This window comes from Anthonomus grandis, chromosome 2 (assembly GCF_022605725.1).
Source record: "Anthonomus grandis grandis chromosome 2, icAntGran1.3, whole genome shotgun sequence".
Taxonomy (NCBI): domain Eukaryota; kingdom Metazoa; phylum Arthropoda; class Insecta; order Coleoptera; family Curculionidae; genus Anthonomus; species Anthonomus grandis.
Window position 1 is genome coordinate 41991035 of NC_065547.1, and position 20468 is coordinate 42011502.

General features: G+C 34.2%; 1 protein-coding gene across 2 annotated transcripts in view; it reads left to right on the top strand.

Moving 5' to 3' along the window:
• LOC126733486 (uncharacterized) overlaps window positions 1–16479 on the top strand; it is a 38630-nt gene extending 22151 nt beyond the window's left edge. The window contains exons 3-4 of one of the 2 annotated variants that reach the window (XM_050436795.1): window positions 1691–1881; window positions 5503–6311. In XM_050436795.1, the coding sequence (XP_050292752.1) occupies window positions 1691–1881; window positions 5503–5612 (301 nt within the window). In that variant the 3' untranslated portion in view covers window positions 5613–6311. Of the gene's footprint in view, window positions 1–1690; window positions 1882–5502; window positions 6312–15660 lie in introns of those variants that run through there. The other variant, XR_007659730.1, reaches the window with a different exon arrangement.
• The last annotated feature ends 3989 nt before the right edge of the window (window positions 16480–20468 follow it).

The window sequence follows — 20468 nt, forward strand, 5'->3', positions numbered from 1 at the left end:
ACGAAATTTAGGAACACACTCTTACACTTTATAAACGAGTATTTCTTTTCCAGGAATACTCGTTTATGTTAGGAACACAATTTTATTAACAACCTCAAAAACTCTAAGCTGATTCGCGTTGACTGTCGTTTAAATGTTTTTAAGGTAAAAATTGACTAAAGAACCTATCTAGTCAGTTGTACCTTGTTTTTGCCGATAGAGACCAATATTTTCAAGAGAAAACTGACAGTTAAAGTAGGCAAGGAAACAAATTCTAGAAAATATAAAATATAAGGATTTACAAGAATATAACCTAAACTGGAGCTCTCAAGCATTATGAACTACTTAAAAACTAGACACTACAGGTGAAAACATTTTTGTAAGATTATTATGGCATGTAATATCGATGTCATCACCATCAATTCGCATATACACCAATAAAGCTTGAGTTTTTTTATCGTTTCTTAACTTTCTATTGTGCTTTTTTCTGAATCTTAACGAAACAAATAGGTGACGATTATGAATCCATATTAAAAGTGGTGTTTTATGAGTAAATTACTCAAATTTTGAAATAAGCTATTTGTTTATTACCAACCTTTCAAATTATATTTAATTAATCTTCAGGGAAAAATTGTGATTTAAATAATTTTTTGTTTGAGTGCAAAACTTAATGTAAGATTGCTTATCAATGATTTTAATAAGTTTTCTTCATTCGTTTATTATAATGTCGAGGTTATTACATTAACCGAAACGTGGCTAAACAAGAAGTTATCTATTGATGCACTGAGCATTCCTGGATACTGTTTTTATCATGATTTTTGTCTCTTGAATTTGAAAACATTATATTTGAGATATTTCTTAAAGCGGATATATTTTTGTACTTAGGAGGTTTTACAAATACCAGCAATAAAACAGGACCTAACATAGATCTTTGGGGAACACTTAAGGAAATATCGAATACTCGCGAAAAAGTAAGTGCCGACGTTTTTATTCGAATGTGTTCCCCATTCGGCCTACCCTCTATTATTTAAATAAGACCTGATCAGGCTATTTATTGACTGAATTTCTCTTTATTAATTTTAATTTGAACATTAATTTTATATTCATGTAATAGAGTAAAAGGTTCTTTTCTATTTATGAGACCCCACATACTTTTAGCCTTGTTTCGTAAATTTTGTGATTTATTTTTTAGAAAAATGATGTTCTTTTTTTTCATTTACATCTACCCAAAATAAGACCATATAAAGACCATACCAATTAACCTCTTATATTTTATGACTATTTAACCATTTCGGGAGTAAGTGGTCCAATAATGCTAGAACTCTGAAAACTGGCATCAAAATAACGAAAGAATATCTTGAAAAAATATGTCATACATCTTAGGCTAAGCGCGCATTAGCGATTTATTATCGTGCGACTTTTTGTTGCTAAAATGAAGCATAAACAGTTTAATGAACATTCTGCGACAAAATAATCGCTGCGACTAAATAATAGAACCAGTCCTATTTTAGCAGCGACTATCGCTGTTTTGAATGAAGCATACCGACTCGTAGGGACGTGCACGCATTGCGATTATTTAGCAGTACGATTTTCGTTGGATTGGAACCGTCCGACGTTTTCCCTGTTTTCAGTTGTGATTAGTAGTATATATATAATATATTTAATTTTGGGTGTGAAATATTTGATATTAATAAAAAATCATGTCTCACAGTGAAGAAACGACCCACATCGTTCTTGATACTGAGAGAATTATTGTGGAAGTGGAAAAAAGACCAGCGCTGTATAATAAAGAACTGAAAGAATACAGCGATAGAAATGCGAAAGAGAAATTATGGACAGAAGTATGCGCAAATGTAATACCAAAATGGCATGAACTATCAGGTGCAGAAAGAAAAGACAGAGGTAGGTAGATTATATTTTTATTACTTTAAATAATACAAATTTTAGAAAATGTGCATAAATTTTGTCATATTGCCAAGCAACTGAACCTTGCGGAGAGGTAAAATAATTTGCAAAATAGTCTCGTACTTGCATGCCCGATGTATTAGCTCTTGTTCCAGCAGGTCGAATGGACTGTAAAAGGCATTCGTATGATTCATCGTGAAATTTTATACCATCGTGTTTTCTTACAAAATTATGTAAAACGCAGCACGCTTTAATGATTTCGTCAGAAAATTCTATTCCGACATCTAAGGGACGATGGAAAATTCGCCACTTATTGCTCATAATTCCAAATGTACATTCTACCATCCGCCGAGCACGAATTAATCGATAGTTATAAACTCGTTGTTTTGGTGTGAGGTTTCTTCAAGGATATGGTTTGGAAATCTGTTGTGTTAAAGCGAATGCCTCATCCCCGACAATGACAAAAGGCATACACTTTCCTTTTTCATCGTGAGGTAATGTTTGTGGGTTAGGAATGTTTAATTGGTTACTTGTTAGTTTTCGGCCAAAATTCGAATTTTTAAATATATTGGAATCACTGTGTCCACCATAGGATCCCACATCTATTGAAATGAAACAATAATCGGCATCAACCACGGCAAGAAGTACTGTTTAGAAAAAATTCTTATAATTGAAGGGTGGAAAAGCTAGAGAGCCTAAGTGCCAAAAATTTTAGTATTAACATTTTTGCAAAAAACAGACCTATTTACTGGGATGGATGTCCTATAAGCGACCTAAGTCCATATAACCATTGAAAGCGCCAGTAAACACGCATGACATAAACGTAGGACCTATCTCCAGAAAGGCAGGTCGAGCTTGTGGGCCTAAGTGCCAACAGCGGCGCCTGTCGCATTGTTCCTTATTATTTATTTGTCAGTTTACCTTCTGCTTCGAACGTGTTTGCGTTAAATTTTTATTGCCATGGAAGAAAACGTGCAAATGGAGGTTAAAATAAATAAGAAAAATGACAGGAATAAAAGAAGAGTCAGTGGAAAGGAATATCAAACTAAAAGTGGCAGATTGCGGCCTGCAAAATCATTGCCAGCGGAAATGGTAAGTTTATGGTTATATCGAATTGCTTTCAATAATAATTTAACGCGGAAATATCAATAACGTTTCACGACCAGCATGTTGCTTGGTTAGAAACCACGCCTCTAAACTTTATAGGTAGGTACAACATGGTGTAGATGCTTTTGGTATAAAATGATTGAGCATTTTTGTTTATAAGAGAGTAATTCGCACAAAAACTTTTTAGTTAACTTTAAATGGCTTAATTTTATTGACCAAATTACCAATTCTTTGTATTAGGTATCTACCTAGTTTTGACATCAGTATTGTTTTTGTTGATTTAAATGATCTTAAAATAATTGATTAATACATTTCATTGGATACTTAAGGTTGTTTTTTTGTAGGTAACTTGTAAATGCAAGTACAGTTGCCGCGTGCTTTCCTTTGAACAAAGGTCTAAGCTTCACCAAGATTTCTATTCACTTGATGAAAAAAACCAAGGAACCTACCTAATGGGAATCATTCAAATAGCCGAAATTCAAAGAAGGCGTCATGGCCACTATGACACGCCAGCTGCGAGTCGAAGGCAATGTTCAGTTTATTACCAGATTCCAGATAAAGCAGGAAAATTACTTCACGTATGTAAAAAAACATTTTGTAACACATTCGCTTTGTCCGACAAGAGAGTACACAATCTTGTTTTAAGAAAGCAAAATGGGGAATACATCTTTAAAGAAAAAAGGGGAGTAAAAAACCTAAAGTCTACTGAAAGGGATGAGTTATCTGTTATAAATCATATAAACTCAATTCCGGCAGAGGAGAGTCATTATGGAAGAAGTCAGTCTTCTAAAAAGTACCTTAGTCCGAATCTTAACATCAACCGGCTTTTTCATGCATTCTAAGATAAATATCCAAATTCCGTGGTTACATACAAATATTATAGTCGAATATTTAAGACAAAGTTCCCCAATCTGTCGTTTCATCGACCAAGGACCGACACATGCAAGACGTGCGTTTTTTTGGCATGTTCTATTAATTTGAATAACTCCGAAAGTTCTGAGGCCAAAACGAAATTAGCTTTGCATCATAGCAAATACAAAGCTGCTCTTGCAGATATGCATAATGATGTTTCTAATTCAACCTTGCCATCTAGTCAGTTTACTGTCATTTCTATAGACTTGCAACAGGTTATGTTCGTTCCAACATTAACCCATAGTGACATGTTTTATAAAAGACAGCTTTCGTGTTATAACTTGGCAGTACACATTAGCAATATTAATAAGGCCTACATGTGTATGTGGGATGAGGCCACAGCTTCCAGAGGTGGTGACGAAATTGCCTCCTGTCTTCTTACAGTACTCAACGAACCTAATACTTTCTGCTACAAGGAACGGTTAATCATCTGGTCAGATAACTGTACTGGCCAGAATAAAAATCGCATGATGCTGTTTTTGCTAATTTGGCTTGTAGCTCATGGCCAATTTAAAGAAATTACTCACAAATTTCTTATCAGTGGACACAGCTTTCTCAGCTGTGATCGAGATTTCGCTGTAATAGAGAAAAGAAAACGAAATTCAAAAGCTTTTATCCCCTCAGAATTACACGATATTGTAAAAACGGCGAGATACCATAACCCATTTGAAGTCATAGATATGGATTCAGTCGGGCACTTTTTTGAAATTCAGCAAACAACTGATACACTTGTAAATACCAAAAATATGAACATTTCTAAAGCCACAGGAATTAGAATTTCTGACAGTCTTTTACGGGAAGGATATATTGAAATGAAAACGTCAAATGGCACATGCGAAAACTGGTATAAAATTAAAATATTTAAAAAAGGAAAGACATTTCAACACTTAAAAGAAGCAACATTCCTGGAAAAACCTAAAGGAGTAGTAATAAACCACGATAAAAGGAAAAATTTATTGGAGATGGTACCGTATCTTGTTAAAGAAGAATATTAGGAATTCTACAGATGTCTTCCAAACTAGTTTAATTTGTTCATTTATTTTAAGTTTTGGTTCTTTTCTTTGTATTAATACAGAATGTTATTTTTTAACTGAAATTTTCGAGAAATAAAGTTTTTTAGTTTTGTTCACAATCCGTTGTTTAAAATACCCAATAATAATAATAACACGGTACTTAGGCCCTCCAATTTAAAACCTTCTCAGCACGTCAAAGCTAGGCGACCTAAGTACCACATATTAAAACACGCTCTCCTGTAAAAATATGTTTTTGTCACTTAGGCTCTCTAGCTTTTCCACCCTTCAATTGTAAAATTCTGAGCCTTCATTCTTATATGTTTACCGTCGACGGCCCCGATACAATTCGGAAAATTAGTACGGTAATAAAATTCCTTGTAAATAGTTATCCAGTCCTCTTCAGATTTGTCGGACATGTAAAAAGGTTGCAAAACTTCCCATAATTGATGACAGGTATCTTTAACAATTTCTTGAACTGTTGTAGCTCCTAACAGGAATTCAAAATGCAAAGAGTTAAAGCTATTTCTGATTCCCAGATACGTAAAATAAAACCTTTATAATTAGTTACAATTTTTTTTTGTTACAGGGAAAGAAGTTCAAAAAAAGTGGAAGAATCTGAAAGATTGTTTTGCGAGAGAGCTTGCTGCTCAGAAAAAAATCAAACCTGGTGAGCCTGCAAAAAAACGTCGAGAATAGATCTATTTCGACGCATTACTATTTTTACTTCCTCACCAACAACCCAGGACAACAAGTGGCAATGTAGGGCCTCCAGGCGATAAGGTAGAACTGTTAGACCATAATAAAGGACCTAGAAACGATGATGGAGAGCTTTCAAACGATCATGGAGGTCCCAGGAACAACAACGAGGAGACTCCACGTTCTTTACCCTCTGCAAAACCTACACAGAGGACACCACGCATTCTTTCCAGCAAATCTTCTTATCAAATATCCACATATGAGGCTTCGTTATTAGAGATTTTAAAGAACAAACAAACGGAGGAAGTTTCAGAGGATAAAAACTTTGCTCTTATGTTATTTCCTATGTTGGCCAAACTAAACGATGAGCAAAAACATTTTGCCAAAATTGAAATACTAAATGTGATGAGAAATGCAAAATTCTATACACAGCCTGGGCCATCAACACAAACTAACTTCCATCAGTATTTCCATCCAGGCCCACATAATATGCAGCATCCACCCTCTGTAAGTTTGCCAGCAAGTTCGCCTCAGTTTTACAACCAGTCTGATAAAAACTCTTCCCTCCAGACCTACTATTCGGAATTTTCGAATAATTTTGAGTCATCAAGAGATTATGATAGCGAATTATATGACTTGTAATCATAATGTATTAATAAACTAAAAGGAATAAATTACTTTGCGATTGTTCTTATTTACCTTAATGTTACTGCTAGTCGCTATTCAGGTGGTATTGCCTGCCTCCATGTAGGATTTTTATACGTTATATTTGGCCCTATTAATTGAAGCAGTGTACTAAAATTGTTCACACTTAGCCGATAATATTGAAAAAATTTTTTGGGATGCTCTACCAAACTGGAATGTATTTTGTAAAATTGTCCTTATAAAGAATATAAATGAATAAATGATATTTTGCATTTTTGAATGAATAAAACTATCTGAATAAATGATTTTGGTTTTTTATTTTAAGCACCACAAATGTACAATATATTATTCAGTCATGAAGCTAATGATGAATAGGAAATGATGTCCGATAAACGTTGTAAGATGAACGACGATTAATGAATGATGAATGACACTCTGCGATTTGGCTAATGCTAAGCATAAATTTTGAAAGCATTTATGATTTTTATTATTTCCTGTATTATCCGATTCTATTTCCATCAAATTCGATTTAATTTTTTTTTGTAATATAAGGTTTTTAATTATTTTAATTTGGAAAACCGACTACAGTTCAATTAAACATTTCCACAAAACAAATTTTATCGGCGAATAATAAAGCCGCACAAAGAACTGTCCGACACACTGGACAAATTACCGCTCGGGCATCGTGATCATCAGTGCATATGTATTCCCGCCGTTTTATTATTAATAAATAATTACTCTTGTAATGACATTATTCACACCATATTCGTGCCCGGGCGAGAATGCAAAAATAAATATTAAATTTTGAATATTTACGTGCCCGTATGTATATTCGGCACAAGCTGACCGGTGTACTAAAACAAAAATTAGCATATCGCTTTGATAAAGTTTCCGCTTTATGGGCGACCGCGTGAAATATGCGAAAAGCACTCTCGCACTCGAAATCGTTATGGAAAAGGGCTTTTTCAGGTACTCAGTGGTGTACTTTTATTATGCCTAGTAATTAAAATTTTTTTCCTATTAATTTCTGATGTGGATAAGTAGGTCTCTATAACTGATTTAGCAAACGTTTCATTAAAGATCTGTATAAATACAACATGCCCCAGATATAAATGTTAAATGTCCCATTCGTTATTTTGAAAGATAAAAAATAAGATGTTTAAAGCGTTATTATGATAAGAGGCAAAATAGAAGGGGACAGTTTTAAAAATTATCCAAAAATAAAAAACGGTCAATATTTAGCGCAAGAACTTATAGTTTATTTGTCAATAAAAGTCGAATAAAAACGGATTGGGTATTAGGGTTTTTCACTGTTTTTAAGCAACAGACAGAAACACATAAAACAAATTTTACCTTAAAATTTAATTTTCAAATTAACAGAATTTAATATTTTTGTAACAATTTTCAAAATCTAATAATCTACATATAGGACCTTTGGGAAAGCAGTAAAAGAATGAATCTTACAAACTCAAAACATCTTTGCACCTTTTGGGATTTAAGGTGAAAAATTTCTGCAACAAATTAATTTAATAAATATTCAAAATAAATTTATATATCGTACATAATAAAGAATTTACCATAAAGCAACCATTATGATAAATAGAACCACGCCTCAATTACGAAATTGTTAGGACAGATACAAACATGCGTGGCACGGCCTTTAAAAAAAACGAATTAATATTATTAACCTGGCCAATATAACTACTTTTTTTAATACAAATTAATAATAATACAGTTTTTATTATTATTTTTAACAGTAAAAGAAATTTTAGAGGGAGGTAGGTTCGATAGATGCGCAAGGAGTGTAAAGGAAAAACGTCTCCAAGCTCCACTCCAAAATCCACTAATATATAGATATAAATGGAACACCGAACTTACATAAAATAGGCTCCATGTAACATTTTCTTTGTCCACTGTAGTTGTCCTAAGAACAGTGCATTCCCCAACTAATCTTAAGCAGACGCTATAGAATAAAATTCGATTTTGGCGCCTTAATAAGCCGTTTCGTTCTACTCCATGACATGTAGAGGTCACTGTTGTCGTCGATTCTCTGTAACACTGCAATGCCACGAACTTAATAAATATATCTGGACTGCCAATTCAATGAAAAGTAAATGACCACTACTAGGGGGCCGCCATTTTGCGTGATTGTGTCCTTTCGATGTTGGTCACTCTGATAAATTTCAGTTGTGCCAATTGTAGGGAAACAAAACAATTAAAGTTTTTGAGAGGTTATGTTTATAAAAATACATAATAGAAAGTTACATAAAGGTAAGAATTTAAGATAGTTGCATTAGATCTGTGATTTTTTTTAAGAATTTCGTTAAAATTTATGAAAGAAAGTAATTCTCACCTAAAATAAGACAAAGTTTCAATCAACTTGGAATAGATGCATGCACTTTAAAATATTTGTTTTATTATTCTGATAATCTTGAATCTTATAAGTCTAAATTTAAACTTGAATCTTATAAATCCTAATACCATGAAAATGATGATCTTCATTTAAATTTTTGCTTGTATTTACTTAACAAATTTAGTTAAAAATACTTTTATTTTCTTTGTATTTTTGCTATTACGATTTTACTTTCCTTCCATGTACAATATTTCCACATTAATAGGTACAACCATCTATAAAAATCAAAATCTAGATGATTTTATGAGGGTTTGTTATTAGCAAGGGCTTATATTAGTAAAAATAACCAACTCTATATATTATTCTATGATAAACAACACAGACAGACAATCACAATAATTCGGTTTTGAGAAATAGTGAACCAAATACGTTTAAATAAGGATGGTAATACATTATTCACGTATTAAATAAGAAGGAGGCTATATCGCCTATCGTAGACGATTTACCGGAGCGTCGTTTACAAGTCGCCAAAAACTAGGCAATTTGCTATATTCAAACGTCAAAGTCGTCGACTTCATTACCGTTATTTAATATATTTTTTGTTGGCAACACTAAAAATTTTCAGAGTGACCAACATCAAAAGGACACAAGCACTATTAAAATGGCGGCCACCAGGCAGTGGTCATTTTTGGGTATCGTGGCCATATGCTTTAGAAGTCCAGGTATATTTATTAAGTTCGTGTGCAATGCACATTGCGTATGGGATGTTCAGTTCATTGCGCTGTTGTGACTCTTATGTTCTCTATGCGACATTTCCTTTTTAGATTTGGAGAGTTTAATCACTAGCAGCATCTAATTTTTTGTGATAAATAACTTACTTTTGTTTTGAAAGCTTCGATTTTGTCGCTATATCGGCGTTTTGTAGTCGTGACGGTAAGCAAAAGTGATTTTAAATTGGAGGCGTTGGACTGGACTTTCTCAACTTTAGCTTTATTTTAAGGTGCCACAGTATGGTGCTGCAAGAAGATTAGCACCTGAATTATACTTAAAATGCCTAAAGTTGCAAGACCAATCCGTAAATTAACTACATTCAGACATAAAAGTTGACGCCCATGCAACTATTTTTTTTTTTGTTTTAGGGACTAATGCTTACGCTTAAAATTACACAAAGTATAAGAAAAGTTATTGAGATTAGGATTATGTCGTGGTTGCATCACGCCCCTGCAAAGCTAAAACGTGAAAAATAAAAAGCATCACTTTATATATAAAAGATTTTTTTCTAAAATATACACATTTATATATTTTTTCTATCATCCCTTTTATATCCTATAAATATCTAATAAACTTAAATATTGTTGTCCCATATACGTCCACTAGACAGCCAATAAGTTCCCCGTACGTTTATAGTACTAACCAAAGGACGTCTATTATATGAGATCAACTTGGGATGATCCCATTTAGGGCCCGTACTGTTTCAAAAGCACGTCCTGCGACGTCCCAAAGATTTCTTGATATGAAACAGGATGTCCCATTTTTGCCTCAATGGGACGTCCAAGCGACCATCTTATGCTGACTGGGAAGTAGCCGCAAGTTAAATAATGTGTGTGGCGTCGACGTAGCATCAAACCGATTCTTACGGTCCATAGTTTTCATTTGTATAACAATAACCTTGTTCAAGAATTTAATGAAGACGATTTTAAGTAAACGAATTATAAACGATGAACATTTTCTCTTCAACACTTGCTTTTTCGAGGAATGTTCCTTTTTCTTAGCGTAGTAAATCGTCATAACTGCCAATATTGGTACGATACTAATCCTAGAATTTCTCATAAGGTGTACAGATAGAGCAGCCACAAAAATTTAATGTTTGGGTTGGTATTTTTGGCGATCATTTAGTTGGTGCCTTTTGCCTACCTGAAAATTTGACCGGTCAAATATATTTGGATTTACTAGAAGACGTCATTGATCCTGCATTAACTCCGATAGTTGAAAATCATAATGATCAGCGGTACATTGCAAATAGGTTGATGTTGCAGCAGAATGATGCGCCTCGCCACATTACGCATTATGTGTTCGACAATATTTAGATCAGACTTTTCCAGATCGATGGATTGGTAAAAGAAGTGCCATTAAATGGCCTCTGAGATCGCCAGATTTAGCAAAGCAAAATCTATCATACTCGTCCAACATCGTTAGAAGATTTGTAGCAAAAAATTGTGTAAGAGTAATTTGTGTAACACCTAAAAATCGCACTGTACCCTTCTTATAGCGCACATTTTTGGCCCGCTTTATTCATTTACTAACTTTATTACTCTCTACCTATTTAAAATAAAGTATATTTAGTATGATTACTAAACGTTCACCTTGAACTTCTAATATTTTTTCTAATGGAGCTTCAAAGAAAATGCTACTCATCAATTTTCACTTTGGCTCCAGACCGTTTAACATGTTACATTACCTTGAATTCCTGATAATATCTTAATATTTTCATATTATTTTAACCCGTTGGGGTCCGCCGGATAATTATTTCGAACCATGCAAATATTAATAGTACGTGAAAAGATAATTAACATGTCAGCGGAAGCACGTATTTTGGCGGGCGCGTTCAACCGAATAACTCGGCATTTTCGCTGCAGCAGAATATTCAGTTAAAGTGCCAAAACATTAATTGGGATATTATTTTTTATTATAAATCCAAAAATTACACGATGCTGCAGTATTATAGGTCGCTGCGCCGAACGGGTTTCGATGACAGGTGTTGCTTTTGCTGAGAAGATATTTATAATTTAGCAAAGGGTTTTTTTATTTACGTTTTTAATTTTATTGTAAGAATAGTGTACGTCTGTCTATGATTATTTTAACATAGATTATTGTATAGGCAACTTGGAAATATGAACAAATAAATTTGGAAAACCTGCCTTCGTAAGTTGTACCACGTCTAAGTGAAGTATCATGTGTCTTTATCTTTTCAATGATGTCAGTTGTCAATGCAGCAATAGGTTTTATTCGCTCTTTCCTTAAGCCGAATTTACACGTGTCAAGTAGCTAAAGCAAGTTACTAAATCAAGTAGATAAAATTTAGTCCGTTTGTTTTTGTGAGCGTTTACATGATTTGTTGTTTAGTGTTGATAAAACATAGCCGGAAAAGTTACGCGTGCAACAGTGCGGAATTGTATCTTAAAAGTATGTGGCGAGTTATCCGAATTACTTGCAGAAGAAATGAACAAAACCAAATAAAAACGTTGCTGGGTGAGAAAATGGCTGAGTCGAAGAGAAATATATGGTGCTTTATCTACTTTAGTAAGAGAATTAGCAGCTGAAGACATACCAGAATATACAAATTGGCTGAGGATGTCTAAAGAACATTTTGATATATTGTTAGCTCAAATTGCTCCTTAAATTACGAAAAAGAACACTGTAATGAGATCAGCTATTCCAACTAGAATAAAATTGGAAATCACATTGTCTTATTTAGCCACAGGCAATAGTTATAGAACTTTGCAGAGGTTATTTCATGTGTCAACACCTGCAATCTCTAAATTTATATCCGAGGTGTGTGATGCTATTTATGAAAGTCTGAAAGAATATATAAAGGTATTATTTTTAAATATTTTTATTATGAGGCTCTTGGAGTCAAAAGAGGAGGTGGAGTTCTTGTTGCTGTTAGACATGACTTGGCATCTGTCAGGGTTGATTTGAGGGACTTGGAGGTCATACTACCATCTATGGATATTGTGAGTTGCAGGGTGTCTGTAAACAAGACAAGTGTTTATATTTTTGTTATATATATACCACCAAACTCGCCTTTAGAAAATTACTTATCTCTCTTTGATTATCTTTCCTCTTTTAGGGCAATTCAGAACCAAAATATTTTCTTGTTGGGGGATTTTAATATGAGGTTTATACAGGATAATGTTTATGATTGTAACACTAAACTTGCTGGCCTAAGGGATTTTATGGCGTTTTTGAATCTCTCTCAATTTAACAATGCCCTTAACTGCAACAATAATTTGCTTGATCTAGTTCTCTCCAACTTCCAGTGTTCTGTGGATAGGGACGACCAACCCCTTGTCACTGAGGATGAGAGTCCTCCAACAATGAGAGTCCTAAGTATAATTTTCGGAGGGCTAATTTTCCCTATCTTTACCAGCTTATCTCTGATGTGGATTGGACTTTTATATACACCCAGTCAGATGTTAATGAGGCAGTTAAAACCTTTTATGATAAAATCCATGAAATTTTTTGTCTAGCTGTTCCTCGTTTTCGACCCTCTAATAGTAAATACTCATATCCTGTGTGGTACACTCATGAAAGTAGGAAATTATTAAAATTAAAGTCTAGGCTACATAGGAGATGGCTTCATACACGGTGCTCTGCTGCTTATGAGGATTTTAGAGCTGCTAGGAGGGTAGTAAAAACAAAAATGGATCTTGCTTATCACGAGTATATATCCAGGACTGAGTTAGCTATTCGGAGTGATCCAAAGCAATTCTGGAGGTTCATTTACCTTAAACGAAACAACTCTCGCATTCCAGGTTCTATGAGCTATAAAGATACCACTGTTGTGGGTCCTAAAAGTATTGTAAATGCTTTTTCTGATTTTTTCTGGAGTGTTTATGTTGAGTCCTCTATTGCTCAACCCAAAGAATCTGATACATATGGTTCAGACAATATTTTGGTCCAATCTTTTGTTGAGGCAGATGTAAGAAAAGCTTTACAGAAGTTAAAAAACAAAGAAACTGCGGGTCCTGACCAAATACCTTAATTTCTTTTGCGTGACTGTGCATTGGCCCTGGCTGTACCACTCTTACAAATCTTCAACTTATCACTCAAGACCAATACATTTCCGGAAGAGTGGAAAAAGGCTAAAATATGTCCAGTGTTTAAGAGTGGCGACCATGGCAGAATAGAGAACTACAGACCGATGTCAATTCTCTCTAATTTTTCGAAGGCCTTTGAGATATGTGTGCATTATAAATTGTCTCCTCAAATTAAGCACATAATTACAGAAAAGCAGCATGGTTTCTTTCAAAAAAGATCTACTGTCACTAATATGGCTTGTTTCTTGGAAACAGCATATCTAGCTATAAATCAGAAAAGCCAGTTGGATGTGCTGTACACAGACTTCTCGAAGGCTTTTGATCGGCTGGATCACGGTTTGCTGGCACGGAAGCTGGCTTTGGCTGGATTTCATCCTTGTCTGCTGGAGTTCTTTATCTCATATTTGACTGGTAGGCTTCAGTATGTTGAATTTAATGGTTTTGGGTCTGAGTATTACATGGCTTCGAGTGGTGCGCCCCAAGGCAGTAACCTCGCCCCAATGCTGTTCGATCTATTTATTAATGATTTAGTTGATTGTATGGACAGTTTCTGTCTTTTATTCGCTGATGATCTGAAGTTGTTTGAAGGGTCTTTGAATGGTGTGAAAGAAATAAACTACCCCTAAACTGTGACAAATGTAAAACAATGACAATTTCCATTCTTCATGAAGAGATTTTATACCCATATATATTGAGTGGTTCTCAGTTGCTAGACTGTTCTTCAGTGAAGGATTTGGGCATTGAAGTAGATAAGAAGCTCACATTCAACCAGCATATAGCACAGGTCACTAGTTCAGCCTTAAAATCCCTCGGGTTTATAGTAAGGTCCACTTCTCAATTTAAGAATATATTCAGCTTGACTGTATTGTACAATTCATTAGTAAAGTCTAAATTAAAGTATGGCTCTATGTTGTGGTTCCCCATCTATGGTGTTCATGTTAACAGACTGGAGTATGTTCAGCGCAGATTCCTAAAGTTACTTTCTGTTAAGTTGGATGGAGTATATCCAGTAAGAGGTGTGGAACAGGAGTACCTGCTGAATAGATTCAACTATTTGTCACTAAAGCAAAATACTATTCTCTCTAGTCAGATATTTTTATATAAACTTTGCAATAATGAAATTGGTTGTTCTGAGCTCTTAGAGAGGCTACTTCTATTTGTTCCTTCTGCCAATACAAGGAGGCACCATATATTTTATCCCTCTCTTAACTTAACAAATCTGTCCAGCAAAGCTCCACTGTGCCGTGCTTGTACATGGTATAATCAGATGAATGCTATAGATGTCGACATCTTTAGCAGCACTGAATATGTTTTCAAAAAAACGATGTGTTCCTCTCTTAATTTGAATAATACCTGATTATTTTTCTGTGATTGTTATCATTTGGTTAGTGTGTCTTATATTCTTATAATTATGGTATTGTTTTAAATTTTAAATTTTGTTATCACTCTATATTGGATCTTGTATTATTTTTTTTGTACTACTTATTTAAGGTGCTTATAACTTGTACTGTTTTAATTTTAATTATTTTGATTGTCTTGTAATTGGGAATTTTCCTGTTGGACAAAAAACTATTTGAATTTGAATTTAAATTTGAATGAAAAAGTTGATGAACAAATCATGTTAAATGTTGGAAAAAGCTTTTGCTATTATCTGTGATCGTACAATATCATCGGCAACTGATTCTGCACGAGTTATATTTGTGGATCCATCGCTATGCGAAGAATGCATGTCGGAATATGTAGGGGACTGCAGTGGTGTATAGATGGAAGATTAGGCGTGAGCACTACTGGTACCTGCATATGTGTCGTACTGGTTACTCTGGGCCTGAAGGTCTTGTAGTTTAAAACTTGGCAGAACAGACTGAATGCGTTCCTGTGCTTGTATGGCGGAAAGAGGAGTTAACGTTATTAATTGTGCAGCAACTCTGCGACCAAAAGCTATGTATTCATGCTCATTGGCAGGTTCATGTGTCATAGTTTCGCTTATTTTTTTTAGGTCGTTAACTACTGCAGTAACTTGCCTCAATTTTGACGTAGTTCGACTTTTTTTCTGCGGCAGTACTTTTTCTTGTAGCCATTATTTCTTCTTCATTTTCTCGTTTTTGTTCATTAACTTCTTCTTTGCGTTGCATCTGAAATAGAAAAAAATATTTGTACCGTATTAGCCAAACTCAAATACTTTTAGGTATTACTGATAATAGAACCAGTAGTAAATTTTATATTATTTTAGGTACCGGAGTCCCAAGAAGAATATAACGTTATTAAAAAGGGATTTCGTTTGAAGTGGAATTTTCCCAAATGTTACAGTGAGATTGATGGGAAACATGGGACGATTCATGCACCGGCAAATTGTGGCAGTGAATTCTTTAATTATAAGGGTACTAACAGCATTATTTTATTAGCTCTGGTAGATGACAACTATTGTTTTTCCTATATAAATGTTGGATGTCCTGGAAGACAATCCGATGTTGAAGTTTTCCAACAATCATCTCTATTTGAAGCTAGAGAATGGTTTATTATCACATGATGGTTTCAGTTTAGGTGACGATGCATTTGCACTGAAAACGTATTTGATGAAACCGTATTCAAAAGTAGCACTTTCGGAAAATCAGAAAATATTCAATTACCGCCTTTCGCGGGCAAGACGAATAGTAAAAAATGCTTTCGGAATTTTGCTTAGCAGATTTCGCATTTTTGAAAAGCCTATGGCATGCTTACCAGAAACTGTGGACAAAATTATTAAGGCCTGTTACGCAATACACAATTATTTGCAAATCACTTCTCATAACACTTACACACCAAGTGGATCGTTAGATAAAGAAGATGTAGAAAGCGGACAGGTTAGACTAGGTTCGTGGAGATATGAAACTAATACTCCCTTGCCGTCAATAAGAACCTTAGGGGGTAATCATTCTTCAAGATGTGCAAGAGAACTACGAGATCGACTTTGCCAGTACTTTATGGGCGAAGTTGCGGTGCCTTGGCAGCAACGGATGATATTTTGACTGTACTTTAATATACATAATATAATATGGAAATTATTGTTCGGTATACGTGTTTTCCTTATGATCAGAGAGTTTTAAGAAATGATTTTCTATTATTTTTCTATAGGGTTTTATATAAACAAATTGATACTGACGGATTACAGGACAGGAAAACACGTATATCGGATTAATTACTTATAATATGAACACTACTACAATACACTTACATTGAAATTATTCTGCATAGGCCTCTTATTATCCTCTATGTTACGTTAAAATGTGCCCATTTCCTTACACCATTTTACACTGGGGACATAAATATCCTCCAATCCTGCTCCTGACTTCATAGAGTCCCTTATTTTCGTTTTTTCTTGAGAATAAGTTGACCTCAACGCCCGTATTTTGTTCTTGGTTTCAGGCACTCCGAATCTTATCTCCATGATCTCCTCAATTTCCTTATACGCCAAGTCCCAAGCTTGTTTATTTTTGTAAATGGTAGCCCTTGTATCCCATAAGCATCGCCTTTCTCGATACTCTTCTTTAAATTTTATTGTTGTTTCTTCAATCCAACGAGACATTTTTAAAACACACCACAAATAAAAGAAAAATCAACATCGCAGTCTGTACTTATGCACTCGACTAAAAAACCTGTTTACACTTGTTTAGTCGGCGGTTTACTTTCTAGAAAGCAAAGGTGGGGGAGACAACTTGCTCAAGTAAATAGAAATTGTTTCTTTTTACTGTACTGAACAACCGTCGTCATAAACGTGGAATAATAAAAACTTAATAAGAAATCTATAATAATTATAAAAAAAACCACATATTTACACACACACACTGTATCAGCAGCGGTTTTTTTTCAGTAATCACGCACGTACCCAACAGCTGTCACAATTAAAGTAAATCGTCTCCCTTACACACACTAATTAATTTTCGTTTTCTTTTGTTCCCCACTTTTCTAATAAAATTTCCGAGGCGCTTTCCTGTCCCCGAGGAATCGACGCTCCTCTGGCTCAAAGCGGTTTCCCTTTCTCATTAAATTAATTAACGTTCAAAGTTGTCAGTTGACGATCTTTCTGTCAGGCGTGTCTTCGCCGAGACAACTCATATTTTCTTTAAGTATAGGCTTGCTGTTAAGACGAGACTTACACGCGCGTGTAGAAGCTTTTTAATGAATAGTTTGGGGTTTTTTAAAGGTTATTAGCTAGGTTTTAGTGTCAGTGTTCTTTGGAGAACAGCCTCTATTAAAATTTCTACTTAAATACCTTCAACTTACTTTTAATTTACATGTAATCTCGCAAATGCAAGGACATAGAAGACGTGCCTGTCTCTTTGCCTGCGATGCACTTGATATTTTGTTTGAAATGCAATAAACGCAATCCAGGATTGGTGCGAGACGTTTTACTCCTCAAATAAGTGAATTCGTGAGATTCTTTGGAGTTATTAGCTTTAAGATTGTGTTCTCTGTCTGTATGCTAGAGTTTAATATTGCTCTTGAATATACATGCACCTAGTAAATGTAATTTCTGGAGTATGTAAGCTGACAACGCAGGCCAAATTTATAATTCTTACGATATTCCTTAAAATGTATAAATTGTTGTTTTTACGGACATTTTATCCGATATTAAGAGTTGAAGTTCGACCAAAAATGTACATCTGGCTAAACCAAAAATAGACGTTTAACAATTTATCATCTTGTATTTCCAAACTGTATTAGTTTAAATAATGACTCACAGTGCAGTGGTTGTTATTTATTTCTCTATTTTAAAATATACGATACGTTTAAGACAGAATATAAGTTTATTTAAGAATGTATGTAAATTTACCTAATAACAATAATTGTTTGGTAACTGCTCGTATTTATTTGATCATAATAAAGATAAACCCTGTCACACCCACCTACTTAAAACTAATTCCCATCAAGTAAAAAACATTCAAATCCCCATCATCGACTCAGAAAACCCGTAATTTCAGACACTTATAAACTAATCTCTAGTCTATAAAAAATCTCAGGTTCCCAAAATGCATATCTTTTACCAGAAATCTTATACCTTCGACGTTTTATATTTTAATTTTCAGATACACCATATGCCGATAGACAATAAAGCCACTTATAAAAATTCTTATAAGATATATCAGCCACATTAGAAGATTTTTTATTCAGTTTAACGAGTTTCCTTTTCACATAAAATACTTTACAATATTACAAGAGGCTACGAGGGTCCTTGCACAGATTGAGTCGTATATAAGTTCACATAAAACCCTTTTTATTCCAATTTTTTAGGGCTGAAAAATCGCCCTTTTCATTCCATCTCAACTCTGTTTACTTCGCTCCCCAAGACCATCTGTTACCCTCAAACAAAAAAAAAATAGCGGTAACACCTCGGTTAACTTTTTTTAGCCCCCGTCTAATACTAAACAAACACTTGTGATACCCATCAAAAAGGCGCCCCGTGATAACCGTAATCTCGGGCTCACGATAAACAAATATATTGGATTGCCTTGGTGACAGACGGAAGAGGCTTTTAGACTTTTCTGAAGCTCCTTAGGGATTTTATTTTTAAAGTTAAAGCACAAAAACCACAAATCCTAGTTAAATTAATTAAGTTTTGCCCAGACAAAACCGACATCGATAAGACTAATTTATAGTGACAGCAAATCAGCTTGATGTTCATTGATTTCATTTAAAAAGGGCATTAGGAGCGTAAAAGAATATTGAAGCTTGGGATAGGTAATGTCGTACGATTTTTATAAGTCAGAGGTGTATTAGAAAAATTCGCATTTTTTTGAAATGTATATATTTAACTTAAGAACTATTCAACCTTAGAACAATAAAAGGCTTGAATTAGCATTGCCATCGAACTATGGGCAATTTGTTTGCTTGCAACATCTTTGATGCAATGATGCCAAGTATGAATGAAGAAATGGAAAAAAACACACTTTGTAATATCATGAAAATTTGTTACTTATTTTGACATGGGTGATGCTCTATAAAGCAGTCAACATTCAAAGTTAAATGAATGTAAATAACGTATATTAGAGAAAAAGGCAACAACATTGCAACGCCGCTCGATCGCATTGTTGATTCCACCGACACAAGTAATCTTTACCAGTGACGTCGTCAAAAAATATTTGTAATAAGTTCTTATTACTCTACATTAATGACGACGATTGTCGCTTGATAGGATGTTCTGACAATATGAGTATTTACTTGTGATAAGGTCGACACAAGTTTTTACTATCGTAACAATTCACAAAAATACTGAAATGACTCAACCTTTTTCCTTTTTCAACCAAAAACTAAAAAGAAAACACAGAACTTTACAAATGCCGAATGTAAACACAAAGCCGTTTGTCATTTCACAAGATGATATCAGCTTTTGCCTGCGATGTTGCGATTTCATATTTTTTAGAAGCGGTTTTAGGAATTAGAATGTTAATATTTTTTTTTTTTGCTTTTAAGATGTTATTTTTGTGCTTGGAATAAGATATATCTATTTCTACTTTTTATTTTTAATCCAAAATCTAACATCAATAAGCTGAATTAACATTATAATATGTGTTGATTCACAGCTGAAAACTTCGTTTTTTGAAAATGCGTGTAAATTTGATGATAGAGAATCGATGAATATGTTTGTAAACGAAACACCCCCCTTGCCCCTGTGCACATATTGAACTCAAAGAAAGTTGTGGTTTACTAATTCTAGTCTTTCAATGTTCTAAGTTTAATTTATAGAAATAGATTATTTATCACCTAAGATGCATACTCTGTCGATCTTTTGAAGACCATTGAAAAGAGAACCTTCTTGCCCTTGTTTTTTAGCTCTAGCGCTTTTTTTATACTCGCTATTGAAGTTATAGTAAGTACGGCGTTCATTCTTAGGATGAAGAGGTTTTTCAATCTAAAAATTTGCTAGAGGTAATAGAAAAAAACGACAAAGTCAAAGCAACAAGCCTATTTTAACCAGAATTTAACAAAAGCAACAATTTCTTGAGCCAGAAACTCGGACACGACGATCCCAGGTAGCAAGATGACGTCAAATGACGTTAAGCA